General features: G+C 37.2%; 1 protein-coding gene across 1 annotated transcript in view; it reads right to left on the bottom strand.

Annotated features, from left to right (window-relative positions):
* The window catches only part of LOC102525260 (N-deacetylase and N-sulfotransferase 4), a 230,211-nt gene that overhangs the window by 14,043 nt on the left and 194,939 nt on the right, over positions 1 to 21,229 (bottom strand). Inside the window, exons 7-9 of the mRNA XM_006217356.3 lie at positions 17,124 to 17,306; positions 5,732 to 5,828; positions 1,135 to 1,258 (exon numbers count right to left, since the gene is read on the bottom strand). Coding sequence (XP_006217418.1) covers positions 1,135 to 1,258; positions 5,732 to 5,828; positions 17,124 to 17,306 — 404 coding nt within the window. The remainder of the gene's footprint in view (positions 1 to 1,134; positions 1,259 to 5,731; positions 5,829 to 17,123; positions 17,307 to 21,229) is intronic.

The following is a 21,229-nucleotide window of genomic DNA, read 5'->3' as shown; positions in this document are numbered from 1 at the left end:
TAGAAATAAATGATGAGTGTAATTAAGAATTCATATAAGACACTTATTTTCCTCTTTGACATTTGTTATTATGTTTCCCAAATGTGAAGTGGTGAAAAGTCTCATCTATATTCCTGCTTAACAATTTGTGTTCCACTTGAGCTCACACATAAAATTGCTGCTCTACTTTGAGTAACTTACATGCAATTTCAAAAGTCATTTAGCCTGCTTTAAGTAAGGTAAAATAGTGATAGCCCAGGTGCAGAGTGGACACGTCTCTACTCACAGTGAGAAGTTGGATCTGCTCACTGGCATCGCCCCTACCCCACTCTAAGCCTAGCTGCATCTTAAAAGAATGGGCCTCTCATTGAGGACAGGTTCACGTGTGACGTTGACATCAAGTCACCTGTTACAGAGGTATGCATTGAGGGGAATTTTCTTCAGGGGAGATTTGCCTTGTATATTTGGGAACTGGAAATCAGAACAGTATTTTCTTAGAAAACTGGGATAGAGCTAGAAAAAAGCCCCAGAGTGAAGATCAGTGCCAATATCAGGTTTACTCTATTTCAGTTTAGGGAAAATATTGTGATTTTTAAGTTTTCATAACTTACCAAATATCAAGTAATCTTCCTCTTATGCACATGTATGACTAGCATTAATAGGGTTTGGAAATGCTCTTTTGTTTGCAAGACAAATATCAGCTTATATTATAACACACCATTTATAATCTAGGTGGTTAATGAAGATACACGTCACAGATTATAAAATAAAACTACCTCAAGCGTCATTGTGAAGATAAATTATGTATTTAGTTAAAAACATTGTAGGCACAGTAAAATAATAATATGCTTAAGGAGAATTTTAAATGTCTTTATGAATAATTCTGACGAAGAATATGCCATAATCCTCTTTATTCAATCATACTAATTTACCAGAAAAATATTATCATTATTGCACTGTCCAAATCAAATTATAGGCAACACTGATTAAACATATTATCATTATAAATTAATTTCTAATTCACTATGGTACAATTAAACATAAATTTATTCTGTAATTATGTAGATGCTATGCCTACATCTATAATTGCTCAGCTGTGACGGAGCATGTGTTAACAATGGACTTTATTTTTACTGTTGGTTATTTTTTTCTTACCAGTCAATTCCCTTGTGGTAGTTGTTGCCATTAAAGAATTGAACTTCTTCAAATGTTTTGGGGCTGGGGAGATTGCTGATGATGGAAGGGTGCATAAGGAGAAATAAATAAAGTGCAGTTGTTCCTATTACAAAAAAGGAGGCAAAAGGTTACATGGCAATCAAAGAAGCAACAAATATATTTTACCAAAATTTTTGCTCAAAAAGTAATATTCAAAAGACCAATTCATTCCAGGGTCAAAATGATTTCCTGAACGTCAATTAAGTGCATTGTGTGTGGCAATGACTTAAGTGTTCTTATATTAGTCTTCAAGATTCTATTGATCTAAACAACTCATTTAATACGAGTACACAGCCAAAGTAAAGCAGACTGATGATACAGCGCGGGGAGAACTTCAGAAATCAGGTGGTTCTACTTCCCTCGTGGAGTCAGATGAGTGGCTAAAGCATCAAAGGCATCCAGCACAATATCTGAGTCTCAGTTAATATTATATTCAGATCAATTAAATTAAATCAATCTACTCAACAGATGTTGACTGGAGTAACTCTGTGCAAGTTACTGTAGTAATGATTGGTGATAACTCTTGATAAGAAGAACACATTGGCTGGCCTCAATACACTTAAAGTGTATGTGTGGACCTGGGTCAATAAATAGGTAATTGCAACATAGCAAGGCAGGTTCCATAATGAGAGGAGACCAGAGTGTTTTTCCAATACTTGAGAAAATGGGTGATTCAGACTTGGGAGGTCAGTGAAGGCTTCCAGGAGGAAGTGTTTTCTAAGACTGCACCTTAAAATCATAAGTGTTTCTGGGAGGGTTGAAAGAGGAGTGTGGGGTTCTGGAAGATGGCCAGTGGAATGTCCTACCCTGTCAAGATGGGGCAGTCAAGTCTGATACCTGAGTTATTAGGCTGAACAGATTAGCTGACAGAACCCACTGAGTGTCCCCATCATAGAAGGCTCAGATGCCACCTCTGAACTTTATTTCCGTTTGAGTGACGCCGGAAACTGAGGGCCACAGCAGAAAGGATCATGAAGTGACTGGATCTTCACGGCTCTCAGAAATCAAAACTTCCCTCTGGAAAAGGTTATCCCTTGTGTAACACGCTGGACCCACGGGACTTTGGTGGATTTCCCAGCCCTAGGATTGTTGAGAATGAGCTACACAAGTGGGCTGGCAGGGCAATAACTATTGCAGCTGGGGATTTGGAAGCAGAGAAGATCTTCAGAGAACTGGCATTTTGTTCTCACATATCTCAGGTTCACATGAGCCAAGGCTACTGTGCTTTAAGCATTAACAAGAATGCTGCCTGTGTGGATCCTCACAGATTTACATGACTTCAGTACTGAATAGAACTGTGAGCAGTTAAAGGAAATGAAGAGCAGATCTAAGGGGACCAGCCACCCTCAATGGAAGACATGTTAAGACATTGAGAATGGGTGACTTCTAGGAAAAGGGAGGACAAAAATTACACATGCCCTTAAGGAGATTTAATTACTAATTGAAAAATATGTTTAAAAAATAACAAATATAGAATCAAATTATACAAATGTAATAAAAAAAAATTAAAGGAGCCAGAACTGGTTAAGAACTGAATTAGAGGCCCAAAGGGCCGCCAAGCAGAAGAACCATCTCAAACACACTGAAAAATACAGACATGAAAGTCATGAGAGTCAATAGCAGTCTTGAGAACTGATCTGATTTTTCTCCAGAAAAGAATAGGAATTCACAAAGGAGAAAATGTGAAAGGAGGAACAAAAATGTTCCAAGGAGAAGAAATAAATTAGAGCTGGAGTAGCACAGAATAGCAGCTGGAAGGGACTAGGGAATCCAGATGGTTTTTTCTAAATACTTTTTAGGATGGGACCTACATAAAAATATTTAGTTGATGATGAGAATGAAGTGTGTGTGCATGTGTGTATCTGTGTGTTTGTGTGTGTGTGTGAGAGAGAGATAGACAGACAGAGAAAGAGAGACCCAGAAAGAAAGAGAGAGGAGAGAGAGAGATTTTTGAGATGCATAAAAGCTGGAAATATTGATAGCTTAACATCCCTGAGATGTTGACATTGGGTGGATCCAAGGCACAGATAAAGGAATATTTTTGAATTATTGCTAAATATTTCAAAATAAACACTTTAGAACCATACTCAATAGCATGTACCAGTGTTTAATCACCCTGAGGGTCACAGAATTGCACCCAGGTCTCCCTGGGGCTAAAGAAAGTCAAAGCCTTTATGTTCTGAGCCATACGCCTTCATGCCGCCAGGCATCTGAGAGGAAGGAAGGAGAATGCATGTTCATCTAGGGACAGTGTCATCAGTAGACTCATGGCTTGTCATTCCTATAATCAGCCATAAAATCTGGGTGTACTGCTTGAAAATGTGTATTTATTTTCTTACCACCTGTGTTTTCATCTATCCTTGAAATTCATTTTTAACCAGTATCTTTGATATAAATAGTTTGTAGAGGAAGTTTCTCACACCTTGTAACATTCTAAGGAGAAACTTTACTCTATTTTACGTACAATCAACTTCTTTACTTCTTTTTAGTTTTACCAGAGTAAGTTTCCCAGTGTAAGCCAGTCAAATCGTGAGAAATTAATATTGACAATCGGGACTCTGATCTTCTAGATTTAAGGCCAATGAATTATGCTTTTAGAATTATTGTGCTAAATTTAATCTTTCTGGAAATCCTCTCCTACCCTGGTAATATCAAAATTTGACCCAGAATCACAAAGAATGCTCATGTGTCCAAGGGATTCTAGCAGAACTACAATGTCAACTTCAAGTGCCTTAAGCCCAGGGCTACCCAGCAATCTGTCCGTTTCCCTTCACGGCCCCACTTTCAACCCATGGGAATTTTTTCCAGGATTCAGCAATGGAGAAGTGGGATATTTCATCCTTCCATTCTCATCTCACAACAACTGAGCAAATAGGGGTTTGGGGACTACTTTTATATTTCATGTGTATTGCAAGGGATGCACGGGCCATGTTGAAGTTGTTTAAAGACAACTTTGCATTGAAGGCCAGATTCTTAGCATGTATATGTGCCCAACTTCCAGGGAATTTACAGCCTCTGACAGCAGTAGGAGTTTTGCCAATTGAAGCAATAAAGAGAACAAACAAAGACTTCAGACGTCTATGATGGAATGGATTTTAAGAATTATCACAATCGTTTTCACATTAAATAGCATTTTCATAGCATATAAAATATTATCACCCAATTTCTTACTTTAACATGTTTGTTTGTCTTGGGAAAGCCAAAACCTGCTAAAAGCTTTATCATTTCCACAGTGATAGGTCAAACATCAAAATCTAAAGCATAAGTTATTGTCTTTATAAATACAAACAACAAGGAGGAATACTAGATTTATGTTTACCAACCTGTAATTTTCTAGCAGAACTAAGAAGTTGTAATAGTCAATGACAAATGATGGAAGATATGTCTTTAAATTAAATTTTTAACATAATTTTACGACAAAGGAATGTTTTATTTCGTTAGTTGTCATTCCAGTGTTAGAACTGCTGTGAGGGATTTGGTAGAAAATTAACACACATTTTAAACAACAACAACAACAACAACAACAAAAAGTGATATATCTGAACATATGTGCTGATTTTTTTTTCCCTCCCTGTACTGTTGTAATAAAATTTATATTCCTGGAGGAAGAAAAGATTTCAACAACCAGAATCTAATAGTCTGGAAATTTTGCCCACAACCTTTAAAATGATCTACTTGCTTGTATTATACCTATCTTCATCCGGGCCAGGCTTATTTACTGTGAATGCTTGTTTTGTGTTATGGTTTGTGCACTCACTGATGAAAATGCTTCTAGTCAAAGGAGTGAATTCAAAATATAGCAACTCAATAAAAACTTTAATTAATCAGGACACGAGCAAAGTATATAAAACTGTCACATACTGAAGAAAGTATAAAATATTCTAATTGAAAGTGTCATCTCATTGGTGAAATACTTTTACTCTCTTTTACTACATTCTTATACCCTTGTCCTTCAGCACATGAGAAAATACCAAGGGAAAAAAATGCCTGATGAAACTTATGTGTAGTAGAAAATAAGTCTAAACCATATATATGTAATGATTATTAAAACAAACGAACAGGCCACACATCTAGAATATCTGAAGGTGATAATGGCAGCAGTTCTGAAAAAAATATCAATTCAAGGTCGATATGCAGTGTACAATAGTCTGAATCAAACCAAAGCCCTTTTTTTTAAACAAATTAATTCAGGAGTGAATTAGGCAAAGCCACAAAAAGTAGAAATTAAAAATTAGACACTACAACTGTGACACGTAACCTCAACGTTGTCAAAAATTTGATGTCTGTTAAACAATTGTAAAGTTGATAATTAAAAATTTATTTCATATGTCTAATTAAATAAGCAACTTTAGGGTCTCTTTGGGGATTGTGGTATAAAAATGATACACAGGAATAAAGAGCAATTCAAATAATGAACTTGCATGGGTGCTTAAATATTTCACAAAGTGAAACATAATCAGTCAAATAACACCATATATAATATGTTTCATGACAAAAGAAAAAGAAGAAAGAAAGAAAGAAAGTTGGTTATTCTCACCTGTTTTTTGTGGCCCGATTACAAGGAATTTTGGTAAGTGGTCACAAGTTTTCTCTCTGGACCAGATATCTTTGTGCCTTTTATCATCACAGGGATTCTGCAAGAAGGAAGAGTAATGACGCTTGCGGTGTAATGAATGCCTGGCTTTGTTCCACAAAAACTGTTCAAAAGACAGGATCAAATTCTTGACTGGTACCTTAGAACTGGGAGTAGGACCTTGGTCTGGTTCTGGTTCTCTGATTTCCAAATCTTTCCATATAAAACGGCACCATCCTTTCTCTAAGGCTAGAACTCAGTTTGAAGTTTCTTCTGCCCTCATCCCCTTCTGAGGCTTGGCTAGGTTCTAACTGCTGAGATTCCACCCTATCTCTGAATTTATGTTTTATATTTGTAAACCTGAGCCTTAACTTGTCTCTACCTAGTTTGACCATAGTTTCTTGGATATCCGTGTTCTGTCCTAATCTTTCCTATTTTTTTCCCCTAGAGGCTGGAAGGCCATCCTTGAACTCCAGACTTGGCTCACGTTCCCTTTCCTTTTCACACTATGTGCTATTTTCTGCTGACCCAGCTTATCTCATACACTGGCCATACCCCATAAATTGGTAGCATGTAGTTCATTATTTTTAGCCCCCACCTCCCTCCTGAACTTTAGACCTATATTTTAAATTGCATAGGTGTCATTGCTGTGTAGATGTGGTGAGGAAATGCCAGACCCAACACAGCCATCTGTCCAATTTTATCCCCATCTCAACCTTTTCCTGTGCCAATCTTCATTCCATTCAAGTGACCCAAATTTACCACCCAATTCATGACACTTTTGAGAATTAAATGGCTTATTTGGAGAACTGGTGCTGTCCATCTCCACAACTTTAAGGTCTTTGGGTCTAGGAGTTCTAGTTCCCAGAAGAAGGATGCCCCTAGCAGGAGGCACCGAAGAGGACCACCACACTAAAATTTGAAACTATTGCCCATTCACTTTGGACTCCTTGTGCCAGCAGACCAGCAGGCATGGAAATGAGTTACCATCATGATAGGGGCAACTGACCCTCACCATCATGAGAGGAAGAACAGCCACTATACAGGGACACATGTCTTTGGTATTCAAGTAATACACTGGGTTACTGGTTGACACTTTGGTGCCCAAGTTTAACTGTAGATCAGAAAGGACAGCAAGCACAGCCTGACTAGGGCTGTTCTGGGCACCACAAAAGCCTGCCACAGTGTACTCCTTGCTTCATAAATGAAGTTCTCTTCACCCAGGCACGGCCTTTCCCTGTCATAATTCTTGGGGGAAACTTGTAAGAAAAGACTTAGTGGGACAAACATTGAGCTGTTGCTGCTGCAGCTGGTCCTGAGGCTGTGCCTGACCCACCAGGTGAGCCATCTTGCCCGGGAGAAGCGCTAACCACAGGTGGGGTGAAATCAGAATAGGGGATGGAGGTGGGACGAAACATGTACTGGTTTCAGCTTTGGAACCAACTGCAGCAGTGGGGTTGCATTTCTTCTAATGACCCTCCTTACAGGTTTCCCCAGGAATTACCTTTACAATTGTGGAAAAATTGCACCTGGGTAGGTGAGTGTGTTGAGAAGCAAGCACAACTATGTGAAGTGAGGTGTAGAACAGGGCGGGGGTGCTCTTTCCTCCATTGAAGGAAACACCTTATTTCTGGCCAGTGCAACACCCTATCCCCATTCTCAGCCCATTTTTGCCCCCAGCTAGGGAGACTGAGTATTGCCCTGGCCAATAGGAACCCCTTGACAGGAAATTATGCATCTCTCCCACTCTCCAGGGGGTTGGTCCAAGTCCGAAGACTGACTGACACAGGGGTGTAGAAGCCTGACCTGCTTACTTCAAGGTGAGACAGTTTGCGTGATTAGCTTTCTCCCTGCAGATCTGATCAAGGCCAAACTTTTCCTAAAACCACACCTGGGCTCAGCTCTTTCCTCGTCTCTTTCTTGTTTTACTTTTTCCCTTATAGAGTTTCCCTAAAAGCATTTCCTCAGTAAATCACTGAACCAGATCCCTACCTCAGACTTGATTCCAATGCATTTTCCATCCCCACTTTTCGCTGGAATATGAGTAGAGTGTAATAACAAAAGACTAGTTACATAGAAAGACAACTACATATACATCTTGCATTTCTTTATGAATTCATCTTTGGAAACTGTGAAAAAATGAGTTAATTACAAGCCAATAAACTCAAAATTTCTTATGTATTTCACATAACTGAAATTTTATTTTATTTTTACTGGTGACTGTATTTTCTGTAATCTTTTTATTCAGATTCAATCTCAAATCCTCCATAGTCTAGCTTCAGCTTAACTCTCTAAACATAATTTTCACTACAGCAGAGAAGGCTAACCTTTCTAGTCTCCCTTTCTTCCTTCAGAACATCCCCTATTTTGTTTTGGGTTTGCAGCTAGAGACTCTATTTCACAGTCTCTCGAATTGAGCTCTCTTCAGATGACCAATTTCAGTTTAAAGAAAGTGAGCTGAAATGATGTAAGGTATCCTCTTAAGGATAAAGCCACTCTCCCTAGATTTCCCCCTTTCCACTTACTGCCAGCTGTAAAATGGCTCCAATTGCAGCAAGTGCCTTGGACTCAGAGGTGGAAACCATACATATGTCAAACACCTGCCAACCCCGGACCTTGGACAGCCATGTGAAACAGAGCGGTCTAACTCTCTTAGACTGTCTGCCCATTTTTAGACAGTTGTCTGAGGAGAGACACATTTCTACTTTATTTAGCCACTGTATTTTTGGAATGTCATCGTTACAGCAACATTGCCTCTACTCTAATTCAGTGTGTTTCAAAGCACTTGTCTGTGCGAAGGTAAAAAGCTCATGTCAGAATGTGAATTACTGCAATGCATGCTTCAACAAGAACATCCTGCTTCAAGAAAAAAAAAAAAAGAAAATTCTGGACGAAGCAACCAGCTGCTTAGTGATACAGCTGGTTTACCTGTTGGCACAAACTTCCTGTCTCATGGCAGATCAGCAACAAATAATTCAAGACTGTTCATGGGCCACACTTTGAGTAGCACTGCTCTGAACTAAAAACTGTCAACATCAGCTTAGTGCCTTGGTTATACTGCAGGTACTACTACAGATACACTCATACCAGCGCCCGAATCTTTGAATAATTTATTTTTCTGTGTAATGCTCTAATTTTTCCCCCACAATTCATAGTCAAAATCTTGCCAGTTCTTCTCACTGAAGTTAATATGTACCATAAATCTTCCTTATTTATTTTATTTTTTTCCCTCAAGTTTTAAAAAATTTCATTGACATATAGTCAGTTTACAATGTTGTGTCAATCTCTGGCATACAGCATAATGTTTCAGTCACACATATACAAACATATATTTGTTTTCATATTCTTTTTCATTATAGCTTACTACAAGATATTGAATAGAGTTCCCTCTGCTAGACAGTATAAACTTGTTGTGTATCTGTTTTTTTACATAGTAGCTAGTATCTGCAAATCTCGACCTATTTATCTTAGAGGGGCAGCATAGCCCAGTTGTTAAGAGTGTGAGCTCAGGAGGGAGACTGCTTCTGTCTCAAGCATTTTCCTAAACTCTCTGGACCTCAGATTCCTTCTCCAGAAAATAATAATGGGTAGTACCTACCTCATATGGTTATTGAGAGTGTTAAACGAGCTAGTGCTTTTATTTTTCCTTTTGTCCAGATTAGTTAGAGAATTGAAGTAACAGAAAGAGGTTACTCTTGCCGGTGGACTGGTTTATTGTGGATATCTACCCCCAGAACGGACTTCTGGGTCCACTGTCAGAATGCAGTGGCACCTAAGGTGGCTGCCCCTTAATCACAGCTGAGTGATTAGACTTCTGGGATATATGAATTATCTGATGGGGAAATAGCTCGGAGTTTCATCAGTCAAACGTGAAGCTATAGGCTAATGTACCAGATGACCCAGAGACCCCTGTATAATCCTAATTTAATTACCTGAATGCTAAGATGTTACAACACTTGCTATTCTGAATATTTTTATTACTAACAATTCAATTTGCATTACTTTAGTCCTTCTGTAGGTGCCGTATAGTTGGTGGCATCTGTATACCTCAATCTAGGCAGGCTCTCTTTATCTATAACTGCATTCCCTCCATGTTAAGCTATTTTAGGGCTATCCGGACACCCATATTTCTTCTTTTGTCTCTTTTCCAGGCATGTTTCCCCTTGTGTCTGTTAATCACAACTCTAATAACAGGATGTCTGCATTTCCTATTTTATATTCTGAAAATGTTTGTTTAGACTTTTCCTACTCTGACTTTCCTTACATTGGCTGAATAATAGCTAACATAATATCTAACTTTTATTGATCACCTTCTATATTCCAGGCACTTGCTTGACATAGATTATTTCTAATCCTCAAAGCAACCTGGCAAGACAGATATTATTATCCCTTCTTCATAGCTAAGGAAGCTGGGATGCAAGGTGTTTTATTTAGGTCTTGCTGAAGGTGACACAGCACATTAGTTTCAGATTTGAAAGCTAAAGCTCAGGTTGTCTCTGCAGTTAAATTGTGTGTGTGAGAGAGAGAGAGAGAGGATTCTGCAATGATTATGAAGGGAAAAAAAGCATTTTCATGCACTTTCATACTTGGTTCTATTGCTAGCATTTTCATTTCAAAGGTCAGAAAATTACAAAGCAATTATATCCCTATCTGATTGTTCCCCATGTATCTGAAACAGCTATACACAATAATTTACTTTTTTCAGTATCTCATACTCTAGATATATTGAAACTTTGAAAAAATTCAGTTAAAATTGCTTTATGCAGTTAATGGTTGCAGAGCCAGTATAGTAAAAATGCTCATGACTTAATTTTCACACAGGTATGGGAGGGGCAGGTGCTTCTGTACACGGAGTATAGGATGAGGTGAGGAAGATTTACTTTTAAGTAGACATAAGCAAAGTGGACAGAAGATTCTCTGAGATAACCAGACTTAAAATGGGCAATAAATTCTAATGAAATCATGTTACTTTGAAGGGGATGAGCACCCCAATTTACTCTTTCTCATTAAGTAAAAATTTCCAATTTACAATCAAGCTAAAAGCACATACTTTAAAAAATCACACTACTGACCTTATCTTGAAGTTCATATTTTTACAGAATACACGAAAATAACTTTTGTTCTCATTAGAGCTGGTTATTCCAACCTACCTGCCTTTTCTCTACTCACAATCTTCCCTGCTCACTGCGTCTCCACATCCTTCACTGACAAGGACACGGTGGAATTATCAATGAGATTGATTATCCCCTCTCAAGTCGTGTGCCTTTTCCAGATAACTAGGCGACCTCTAGACCTTAATAGCCGAGACATTAAAAATGCCCAGTGGTCTTGGCAGAAGGATTATTTTGTTAATTACAAACATTTCCAGGTTATTGGTTTTCGCTCCATAACCCTCTGCTTGCCTTCTGCTGTTCTGACCTCACTGTTTCAAGAAGAATGCTAGGAAAGGTGCTTTTGTTTTTCTTTTGAAATCTGCTTCTTCCCCATCCGGTTGTGTGGTTTTAAATTTTCTTCTGCTTATTAAGCTTTGCCGTGTACGTGTCTTTAAACCAAATCCTTTACCAAATCTGTATTATACAGGCTGGTGACTTTCAATTTTTTGTCTCTTGATGTCATTTAAGCCTAACACAATCCAGGTACACTGATGAGGAATTTTAATAGGTTAGGGATGTTTATTCTCAACGCTTCAATCAGCAAATCCTTACGGAGAAACTCTGAGACACACATCATCTTCACAGACTCTGCCTTGCTTGAACCAGAGAGTAAACCAGTGAGTCCATCAGCTCCTTGGAAAAGCCTTTCCTTTCTGAGTGCACAGATCCCTAATGAATGCTCGCTCCACAACAGCACTTAATATTCTGATTCTTACCCAGACTTTCTACCAAAGAGCTCCGATTTACAGAGGAGCATCAACGCCAATCTCTGTGGGTGGGAGTGGGTAAAAAGGGGTGTAGCTGTGGTTCATGTGTGAATCTGGGGTGATTGCACGGTAAGTGTTGCTTTAAGTACAGAATCCCTCTGATTTATCATAAGTGTCTATGCATTCCTCACCATGTTACACCATGTTTATTTCAATAAATTCAGACTGTATTTTCCCATGAAATATTCTCAGAAGTAAAACTGACCTCAGGAGAAGGTGCCACATTTACTTTGTAGCTGAGTATCTCCAAACAGAAGCTGTGCACTCTTGCATACAATATCTTATATTATTATTTATAGTTTTATGGAATATCCTTACAGAGAATCTGGTTAACTAACTCAATGAAAGAAAGTATTTTTAAACTCTTATTAATAGGTTGGTCTAATATAATGTATTCACTCACAGTATGACATTAAAGCTGTCAGACATTTTTGTAGGGCACACACAAGAAATCAGTTTTTTTTAAAAAATAGTTATATTGAATTGGGGACTCAAGTATATTTATTTTATGATGATTTTGATTCAGAATGTATGAAAGTATACTAACACTTAATTTGATTTTAATTTTAATATTTTATTTTATGAGCTATCCTCAAGTAGTTTTTCCATGACGAAACCCCAGTAAGTTACTTGTGTGGAGAATTTGACACCTGACAAGATCATACTTGCCACTGATTGATAGGAAAGGAAAATCCACGACTTATGTCACCATTTCTGGATGTCAGAATGTCTGACAGCCTTGTGTAATCAAAAACAGTAAAGTGCTTCATTGTAAATTAAATAAAATTGTGAAGAATTACCTATGTATTTGGGAAGCATTCCTGAGAGGTTTAAATACTATTCTGAGTTAGGAAGAGAAACGTAACATTGTTAACACATAAATCCAAATGATGATTAGGAAAAATATGTCAGCTCATGAAGTCTGTGCCTTTGCTCTGCATCTGTGAAGTGATTAAAAAAACTGTTCTGGCTATTTCCCTGGAAAGGCAAAAATATGAGTAAATGGTGGTGAAGAACATGAAATTATAGCACTCTTATTTCCCCAGCTGCAGGGGTAATTACTCACACATCAGTGTTCCTTTAATCTCAGCATCTCACCCACAAAAATTTCTAATACATTTTCTTCAAAGGTCTCACTTTTTCTCACAGCCATGAAGCTATTCAGGGCTTTCCTCTCTCATAGCTAGACTATTATCCTAACTTCGGCTCCTCCCTGTTACATGTTGTGCAAAAAAGGCTCCTAGCATAATCTTTACCGGCAACACTTTAAAAAAAATGATTTCACGCTCATTTTCGCAGCGCACAGGTAGTTCCTCCTTGTTGTGTATCAAACCCAAATTACTCTGATAGCTCTCAAAGCTTTCCTCTCTGACTCTGACATGCTTCTCAGGGTTACGTCCCATTACATCCCTACCCTTCCCCAAGAAATTAGTGTGTCACTGTTATTATTTTTTGTGCACATGCACACCCCTTTGCTTTTACTTATCCATTCATGAGATTTTAACGACAGTAGCTTGCTACCAGGCTAGGTTCTAGGTTACAAACATGAATGAATAAACATAGTCACACCCCTTAAAGTTTGCATGAGCTGGTATATGACAAGCACAAGTGTCCGCAATACAGAGTCATAAATGAGGTACAGAGCAGTAGAAAGAGGGATACATATGAAGACAAATTGACAAATGCCATTTTGTACACGTAACCAGGAGCTATTATGGTTTGTAAATTCCAGAAAGGCAAAGACCTTTCTTTTTATTATGTAGGTACTTTCAAAGTATAGGTCAAATGTATCCACACTGAATACACTATCAGATTCTTCGGAAGAAACAAGGTATTCCCGATATTTCATTCTACAAAGACAGTTGATGACACAAGTAGGTTCCTTTTCCTAAATATAAAACTACCGTCTTGGTGTGGCTGGAACTACACTGGAGTATGAATGAGGCAAACTTGAGCTTTGGTCCTGACTTGCTCCTAATAAGCCAAGTGACTTTTAGCAAGACAAGGGGAAACCTCCTTAGGGATCTAAAATCAGTAAGTTGGGTGAGATGCCCCTACCTTCTTCTCCTGCTCTTACAATCTATTATTCTCTGTGTCAGCATTCCTTCAACAGACACAGACTAACAGGAGCTACAGTATGTGTGTCCCTAGACCTCGTGATCTGTTTATATTACAGATACTCATGTCTTACCATTTCTAAGCTGGAGTCAAATGATTTCACAGCTAGAATCAGTGAAGATGCTCACTCCCTAGGCTTAGCCACTGTGGCTTTGCTTTCGCTCATTTTTAATCCTGGAGATGCTGGCCTGGAAAGACAGAAACTGCCACTCTTTGAGCATTCCCTTGGTCACATGGGCAAGCAGGAATCCACATCACACTTGGCATATTTATTGACAGTGAGACTCCGGAGTGACTGACGGAAGCCTGAGACTGAGCCGATCTGACAGCTTGAGAGCTTAAAAGCATCGATTAGTGAACGTGCCAGAATCTGACCTTCCAACTGCCTCCATGTTGTGGTTTTGGTTTCAATAATGAGAAGAAGAAAAAAAAAAAGAGAGCGAGAGAGAGGAAACTTTATTCTTTCTTGTTTAATGGTGATTATTCTACCCAAACAAGAAGGGCCATGAATTAGTAGGAACTTGTGAGTATAATTTTAAGACTCTCACACACCAGGGACTGCACTGGGGCAGGTGCACTCTCACCGCACAGTCCCATGTGTGCCTTCAGCACATATTCTCACATTAAACAGCTTTGGAAGACTCTCCTTCCAACGGAGGGAGCACACACATCCTGTACACACTGTACTTGCCATGCTGTCCACTGACAGATATTCATACTGCACTCTTTCATTAGGTGACAAAGCAGTTTTCACATTTATGGTAGTTGGTGCTAATGAAAATTTATATAAGGAACCAAAGGACACTAAACAGTTGTGAAGATTATCATTTTGCTTGTTTTCATTTCATTTGTGGTAATAAAAAAGTGTGAATTGAAAACCTAAGGAAAAGTAACAGTTGACTGACTTTAAAAATGAAATACACTCAGTAAGAAGTCATGCTTATAAATACCATAAAGTACCTGCAGCATTAAATTTAGAGACTGTATAGCAATGGCCGAGACACATAATATTACTGGATCCTCAGTCTGCGGGGTCGTGATGAATGGGCTATCACTTAGTGTTGGTTATGCTTATACTTTTTTTGTAAAATGAAATTCATACTGTACAAAAGTCACGATGCTAGCACTTACAGCTGTTTTGTTTGCTAGTATAAATACGAATATGAGAAGAGAAAACCACCAAGGAAGGGAGCTCCGAAACTATTATGTCCTTTATCTTTACTTGACCGTTGCAGTTTTCTGACATCGTTTATGACTGGCAAAGTTCATCAGATTTGCTTCAGATTTGCTCAAAAGCTCATGCACCTGGAGAACTCCCTCTTGAGTTTAACTGTCATTCTGCTTTCTATTCCTTGTTTTCCTTCTTAAATACATTTGAGAATATATGGCATTTTAGTTAAGGGGAGAGGTTCACAACTCTATTTTTCAGTCAGAAGAAACCATATAAATAATATCATTCACATGATAAAATGGGAGTCTTTTAGTAAACATTTACTCTTGAGTGTTATTTGAAAATTCTTATACTAAGTGGGTTTGATAATACTTATGAAAATTTCTAGACATAAAAATGACAGCTGCAACAGTGAACTCTCTGAAACCTTTTCTGATTAATCATATTATTTATTAAGAACTCCCTAGGAATTTACTTCTATGATGCTATTCAAAATTAAAATGTCACACATGCAATATTTTGTGCATGTGTGTGTATCTGTATATGTTCTCATATCTTCCAAAGTGGCACAGTTCTCTAAGGAACAATTCTATTTTCTGTTTCTAATTTTCATTTATACCCCCAATCAACTAGTGCAATATTTCATATTTAACAAACATGCAATCAATATTTAGAATCGTCATGTTGACCAAGTCATATTGGAGCTGGCTTGTCTTTGATTATATTCATTCCCTAATAAAATGACCAGTGTCACTGATGTCAAAACAGTATCAATACATAAAATTCTTTAATTTTAAACAACTCACGTAGTATTAAGATTAAGATTTGCGGGGAGTGTATAGCTCAGTGGTACAGCACGTGCTTAGCATGCACAGGGTCGCGGGTTCAATCCCCAGTACTGCCATTGAAATAAATAAATAAACTTAATTACTCCCCCCCAAAAAAGATTAAGATTTTGACATCTACTTGATGTGACTATATACACTATAAGAACTATGTCTTAATCTATTTATCTGTCTATTTAACTTATACACCAAACATATAGCTGGTCCAGCTGCTGAAGAAATCATCAAAATAAAGTATGACCTACTGTAGAAGTTTTAAACACACCCTGAAATACGTAACAGTGAATAAGAATAACAAGAAATCTTTCCAATGACTTTGAGAGAAAAGATTGCATCTTACTCTTCTCTGCATTCTCTACAGCAACTAGCTTTGTCTTAGATGTAGTAGATGCTCAATAAACATCTGGTGGATGAATTCCTGACCATACAGACGCAGAGAGGCATGGAACATGAATTATGGGATAGGGAGAAGCCCAGGAGAGGGAGAGAGGACGGTACAAAGTCTGTCTCACAGCGATCTCTCATTAACGACAATGCTACTCCTCTACTGACTACTTGGCGGGGGCTATCTGATCTGCTCTCTGCAGCCGGCTTATTGACTGTGTGGGTCAATGTCATCTGATGCATAAAGAACCAAGAGAGTGGGAGGTAGCATTTTCCCAGATAACTGCTAAGAAGCAGATGGTTTGCACTTTCATGCCGTGAGGCTGAGGGGCTCCCAACTAAAGATGAACTATTTGTAAAAGCAGTCTTAAAACTGACAATTCCTTCTTCATCAATAGATCTGATCTTGGTGAAAGATTAGATTAAAAAAAATAGCACAAAGACATAGTAAAGACAGATTCTGCTTTTCTAAAAACTGCTTTTCCTCTTTTTATTTACACCACCTGTGCTGTACACATACTTATAGGGTCTAGTTATAGGGTCTTAGATTATGGTGGCCCTTGGTTTCTACCTTCCTAGCCACTCAACGCCTAACCTTTTACTGCTAGTTAGTACTCATGCTAAATGCAAGTCGAATGATTAGATCTGAGAAAACTTCAACAATAAAACAATATCCTTAATGTAAATCTTATAAACTGACCTAACCAATCAATAAAACCCCAGAAAAACAAACCAAAAATACTAACACTTTATCCATAAGACAAATAAAAATTATTGAAGAGAATGAAACTACCGGATAAATAAGAAGTTTGTGTTAAATGCCAGTTCAGTATCTTCTGCAGAGTTCCTAAAACAAAGCAGCATTCCCATATCGATAGTTTCTCTTCTTTCACCCCAGGACAGAATGTTCGATGTTACCTGCCAGAGAGGGTCCTTCTGCTCAGGGAAGAGTTCAAAGTACTTGTGGGCTAGCTGCAGTGGAGACAGAGTTTGCAATTTCAGGTTGGTCCAGCCCTGCACGAAGTTGGCCAAGTTCACAAAGGTGTACAATCCAAGGCGGTCATTCCCATAGTTCGACAAATGGGTCATGAAAATGCTGATCTGAAAAAGAAGTGAAAATGGCCATAAATATCAGATGCATATGCTTAAAAGTGGCATAGAAGTTCCAGGCACTACCTCACCTAAACATGGAATTTCGGGAGAAGTAGAATGCCAGAGGCAGCTGTCTGTAAGTCAGAAGAGAGGTCTCCCTAGAAACTGAATTTCCTGGCACCTCAATCATGGACTTCTAGCCTCCAGAACTGTGAGAAAATAAATGTCTATTGTTTAACCCACCCATTCTGTGGTGTCTTGTTATGGCAGCTTGCAAAGACTAATACAGGTAGAAAGCTACACATTTGATTTCTATTTCAAAGACACTCTTAAATTTACTTTTAAAATTAATTGAAATTGGGATTGGCATCCCCTCACTGCTCACTGAAAGTATAGTATTATTTTACACATCAATTTTTCTCCATTGTGGAATCAACACCATCAAACCCAATAATCTAATAAATCCTAGACTAGAGAAGAACCAGAATTAGACAAGTTCTAAAATTAAACAGTTGTTTTGGTATAGATATGTGTACAGCTTGAGATGAAATCAGACTCAAGAAAATTTGTTTTTCTGTGATCTAATGAGGAATTTTTACTTCAATGAAGAAACAATATTTGCAAAGAAACTGCATTTAGCCAATAATCTTCTATACTCATTCATTATTTTACAGTTTTTCCTACCTAAATATTAACTCTAAAAATATTTGGGTATTACATTTTTGTGGACCAGAGACTAGGAAAAAGTGAAATCTAGATTAATTGCTCTTGAAATATCAACAAAAAATTTGAATGTGATTACAGATATAATCTAATATTCAATCCATCAAGAATTGCAGTTGGGATAAAAAAATACTAAATAAAAGAGAACTTACATAATCTTGATCTAAATTGCAGAAATTACTAATGCAACTCATAGAAAGGGATTTCATAATTTTCTAAAACAATATTGGTACTTGCTTCTCAATCTTATATATATATATGAATTTTAAAAATTCATTTTATTACTTATTGTTTAGATCTATAAATATTTCAGAACAACTAATATAATTAAATCATTAATTTCATTAGAAAAGTAAGAGTAATATAATGGTATGAGTAATAACATTAAAACAAATATAACATGTGAAATTAATCAGACAAATAATATTCACAGATCAATATATACAAGAAAAGTCAAGTGTCATGTGGCTATTTTTTATATGGTTGCTTACTAACTTTTTCTTAAGGGTTTCTGCTTATTGGTGTGCTGGTTTGGTTTTTTTATGGGCTATTTTAGAAATAAAAGTGAGTTTTCAGTAAACCGTTCCAATATCATATCATTGCAACCTGGTTAGAATTGTCAGCCTTGCATTAAAGGTTATACACTGCAAAACTCTTATTCCCAAGACCTAACATGTCACTTGATAACTGTGAATGCCCAAAGAGGACACCTTTTGTCTTAAAAATAATAGAACATTATTGCGTTATATGCAAAATATACAAAGAACTCATACAACTCAATATCAAAAACAAACAAGCAAACAGCCCAATTAAAAAATGGGCAGAGGATATGAACAGACATTTTTCCAAAGAAGACATGCAGGTGGCCAACAGGCACATGAAAAGATGCTCAAGATTGCTAATCAACAGGAAAATGCAAATGAAAACCACAATAAGATATTATCTCAGACCTATCAGAATGACTACTATCAAAAAGACAACAAATAGCAAGTGTTGGAGATGATGTGGAGAGAAGGAAACCTGCATGCACTGTTGGTGGGAATGTAAATTGGTGCAGCCATTATGGAAAATAGTATGGACATTTCTCAAAAAATTAAAAGTAGAACTACCTTAAAATCTAGCAATTCCACTCATGGGTATTTATCAGAAGGAAAAAAGTACACTAATTCTAAAGGATATGTGTATCCCTGTGTTCACTGCAGCATTATTTACAAGAGCCAAGATATGGAAAAAGCCTAAATAAGTGCCCATAAATAGATGAATGGATAAAGAAGATGTAGTATATGTGTGGTATATATATATATATGAAATATATAATGGAATATTATTCAGTCATAAAGAATGAAATCTTGCTATTTGTGACAACATGGTAAAAGTAGTAAGTCAGACAGTGAAAGACAAATATTGTATGATTTCACTTATATGTAGACTCTAAAAAACAAAACAAATGAACAAACATAACAAAACAGAAACAGTCATAGATACAGAGAACAAACAGATGGTTGCCAGAGAGGAGAGGACTGAAGAAAGGAGAGAAACAGGTGAGGCAGATTAAGAGATACAAACTTCCAGTTGCAAAATAAATGAGTCACAGGTATGAAATGTACAGTGTGGGGAATATAATCAATAAATGTGTAATTACTTTGTACAGTGACAGATGGTAACTAGACTGATCATGGTGATCATTTTGAAATGTACAGAAATAACAAATCACCATGTTGTGTAACAGGAACTAAAATAGTGCAGTAAGCCAATTATACATCAAAAACAAACAAAGACACAAACTCATAGAAAAAGAGCTCAGATGTGCGGCTACCAGGGGCAGGGGTGGGGTGAGGGAGGGAGAATTGGACGAAAGCAGTCAGAAAGTCCCAACTACAGATTTTCAGCTATAAGATAAATAAATATGAGGGATGTAATACACAACATGATAAACATAATTAAGACTACTGTATGCTATATATGAAAGTTCAGAGAGTAAATTCTGAGTTATCATCATGAGGAAAAATATTCCTTTTCTAATTTCTTTAATTTTGTGTCTATATAAGATGATGAATGCTCACTAAACTTACTGTGATCATCATTTAAGATATATATTAAGTCAAATCTTTGTGCTGTGCACCTTAAACTTATATAGTGCTTTATGTCAATTTTACCGCAATAAAACTAGAAGAAAAAAATAATAGCTTACACAAGAATTACAAACACAATACTCTGGCAAGATAGCATCAGTTATCAGTTAAAAGTATCAGGTTTAACAAATGCCCATTACTCGAAAGCTGAAAAGGAGTCTCTGAGGAAAATCCATTAAAATGATGAAAGCGATTCCTCACCATGGTTGAAGGTGGGAAGGAGAGTGACAGCCCATTGTCCTCAATATCCTCAATTATGTCAAATATCACTTAAAATGCATATAGCATTTTCTATGTGCTAGGCAAGAATCTAAGTGCTTTACACGTAAGTCCTCACAACAGTCCTATAGGGTAGGTACGGTTACTGTGCCCGACAGATGAAAACACAGAGGCACAGTTAAACAATCTGTTCAAGTCCCACATCTAGTCAATGGCAGAGCAGAATTTAAAACCTAGGCAGCTTGGCTTCCAAATCTGGCACAATATACCCCAAACCTTCACCTAAACAGTTTTATGTATAGAGTTTGACATCCATCATTTTTCCCTTTCACTTTTTTAGAAATAAAAGACAAAGAATATCTATCCATAAAAGAAAGTGGAAAATCTATGTAAATATTATCTTGGCAACTTAAAGTTTTCCCTTTTTTTAAATTGAAATGATAGAGCATACATTATTTTTGGACTCCTACATGCAAATTTTTATGACAATGAATTATATAGTATTTGAAACAAATTTTACTGACGGACTGCAAATTCATCTTTGAAGACAGTATCATACCTATCATGTTTCCAGTCCATTTTCCCCACAGGGGGCATATTTAAAACCTTTTATTCTAAAGGTCAAAAAGAAAAAAAAGCCATCTAAGGACTTTTCTTTATGTAACTTGTTTAGATAGAAATTTAAAATTAAACCCCTCAAATTTTAATTGGTACAATGTTTTTTGTGATTCACGTGGAATCCTTTAATTAGGCTCAGGGTAACAATGTCACTGATTTTTACATTGGCCCAACTTGCTTTCATTTTTAACGTCTTTTATTTTTTTTCAAATGGGAAGCGCCCTCGTGGCAGGACTGTAT

This window comes from Vicugna pacos, chromosome 2 (genome assembly GCF_048564905.1).
Source record: "Vicugna pacos chromosome 2, VicPac4, whole genome shotgun sequence".
Lineage (NCBI taxonomy): Eukaryota > Metazoa > Chordata > Mammalia > Artiodactyla > Camelidae > Vicugna > Vicugna pacos.
The sequence above is the reverse complement of the archived record's forward strand: the minus strand, read 5'-3'. Positions and strand labels throughout refer to the sequence as shown.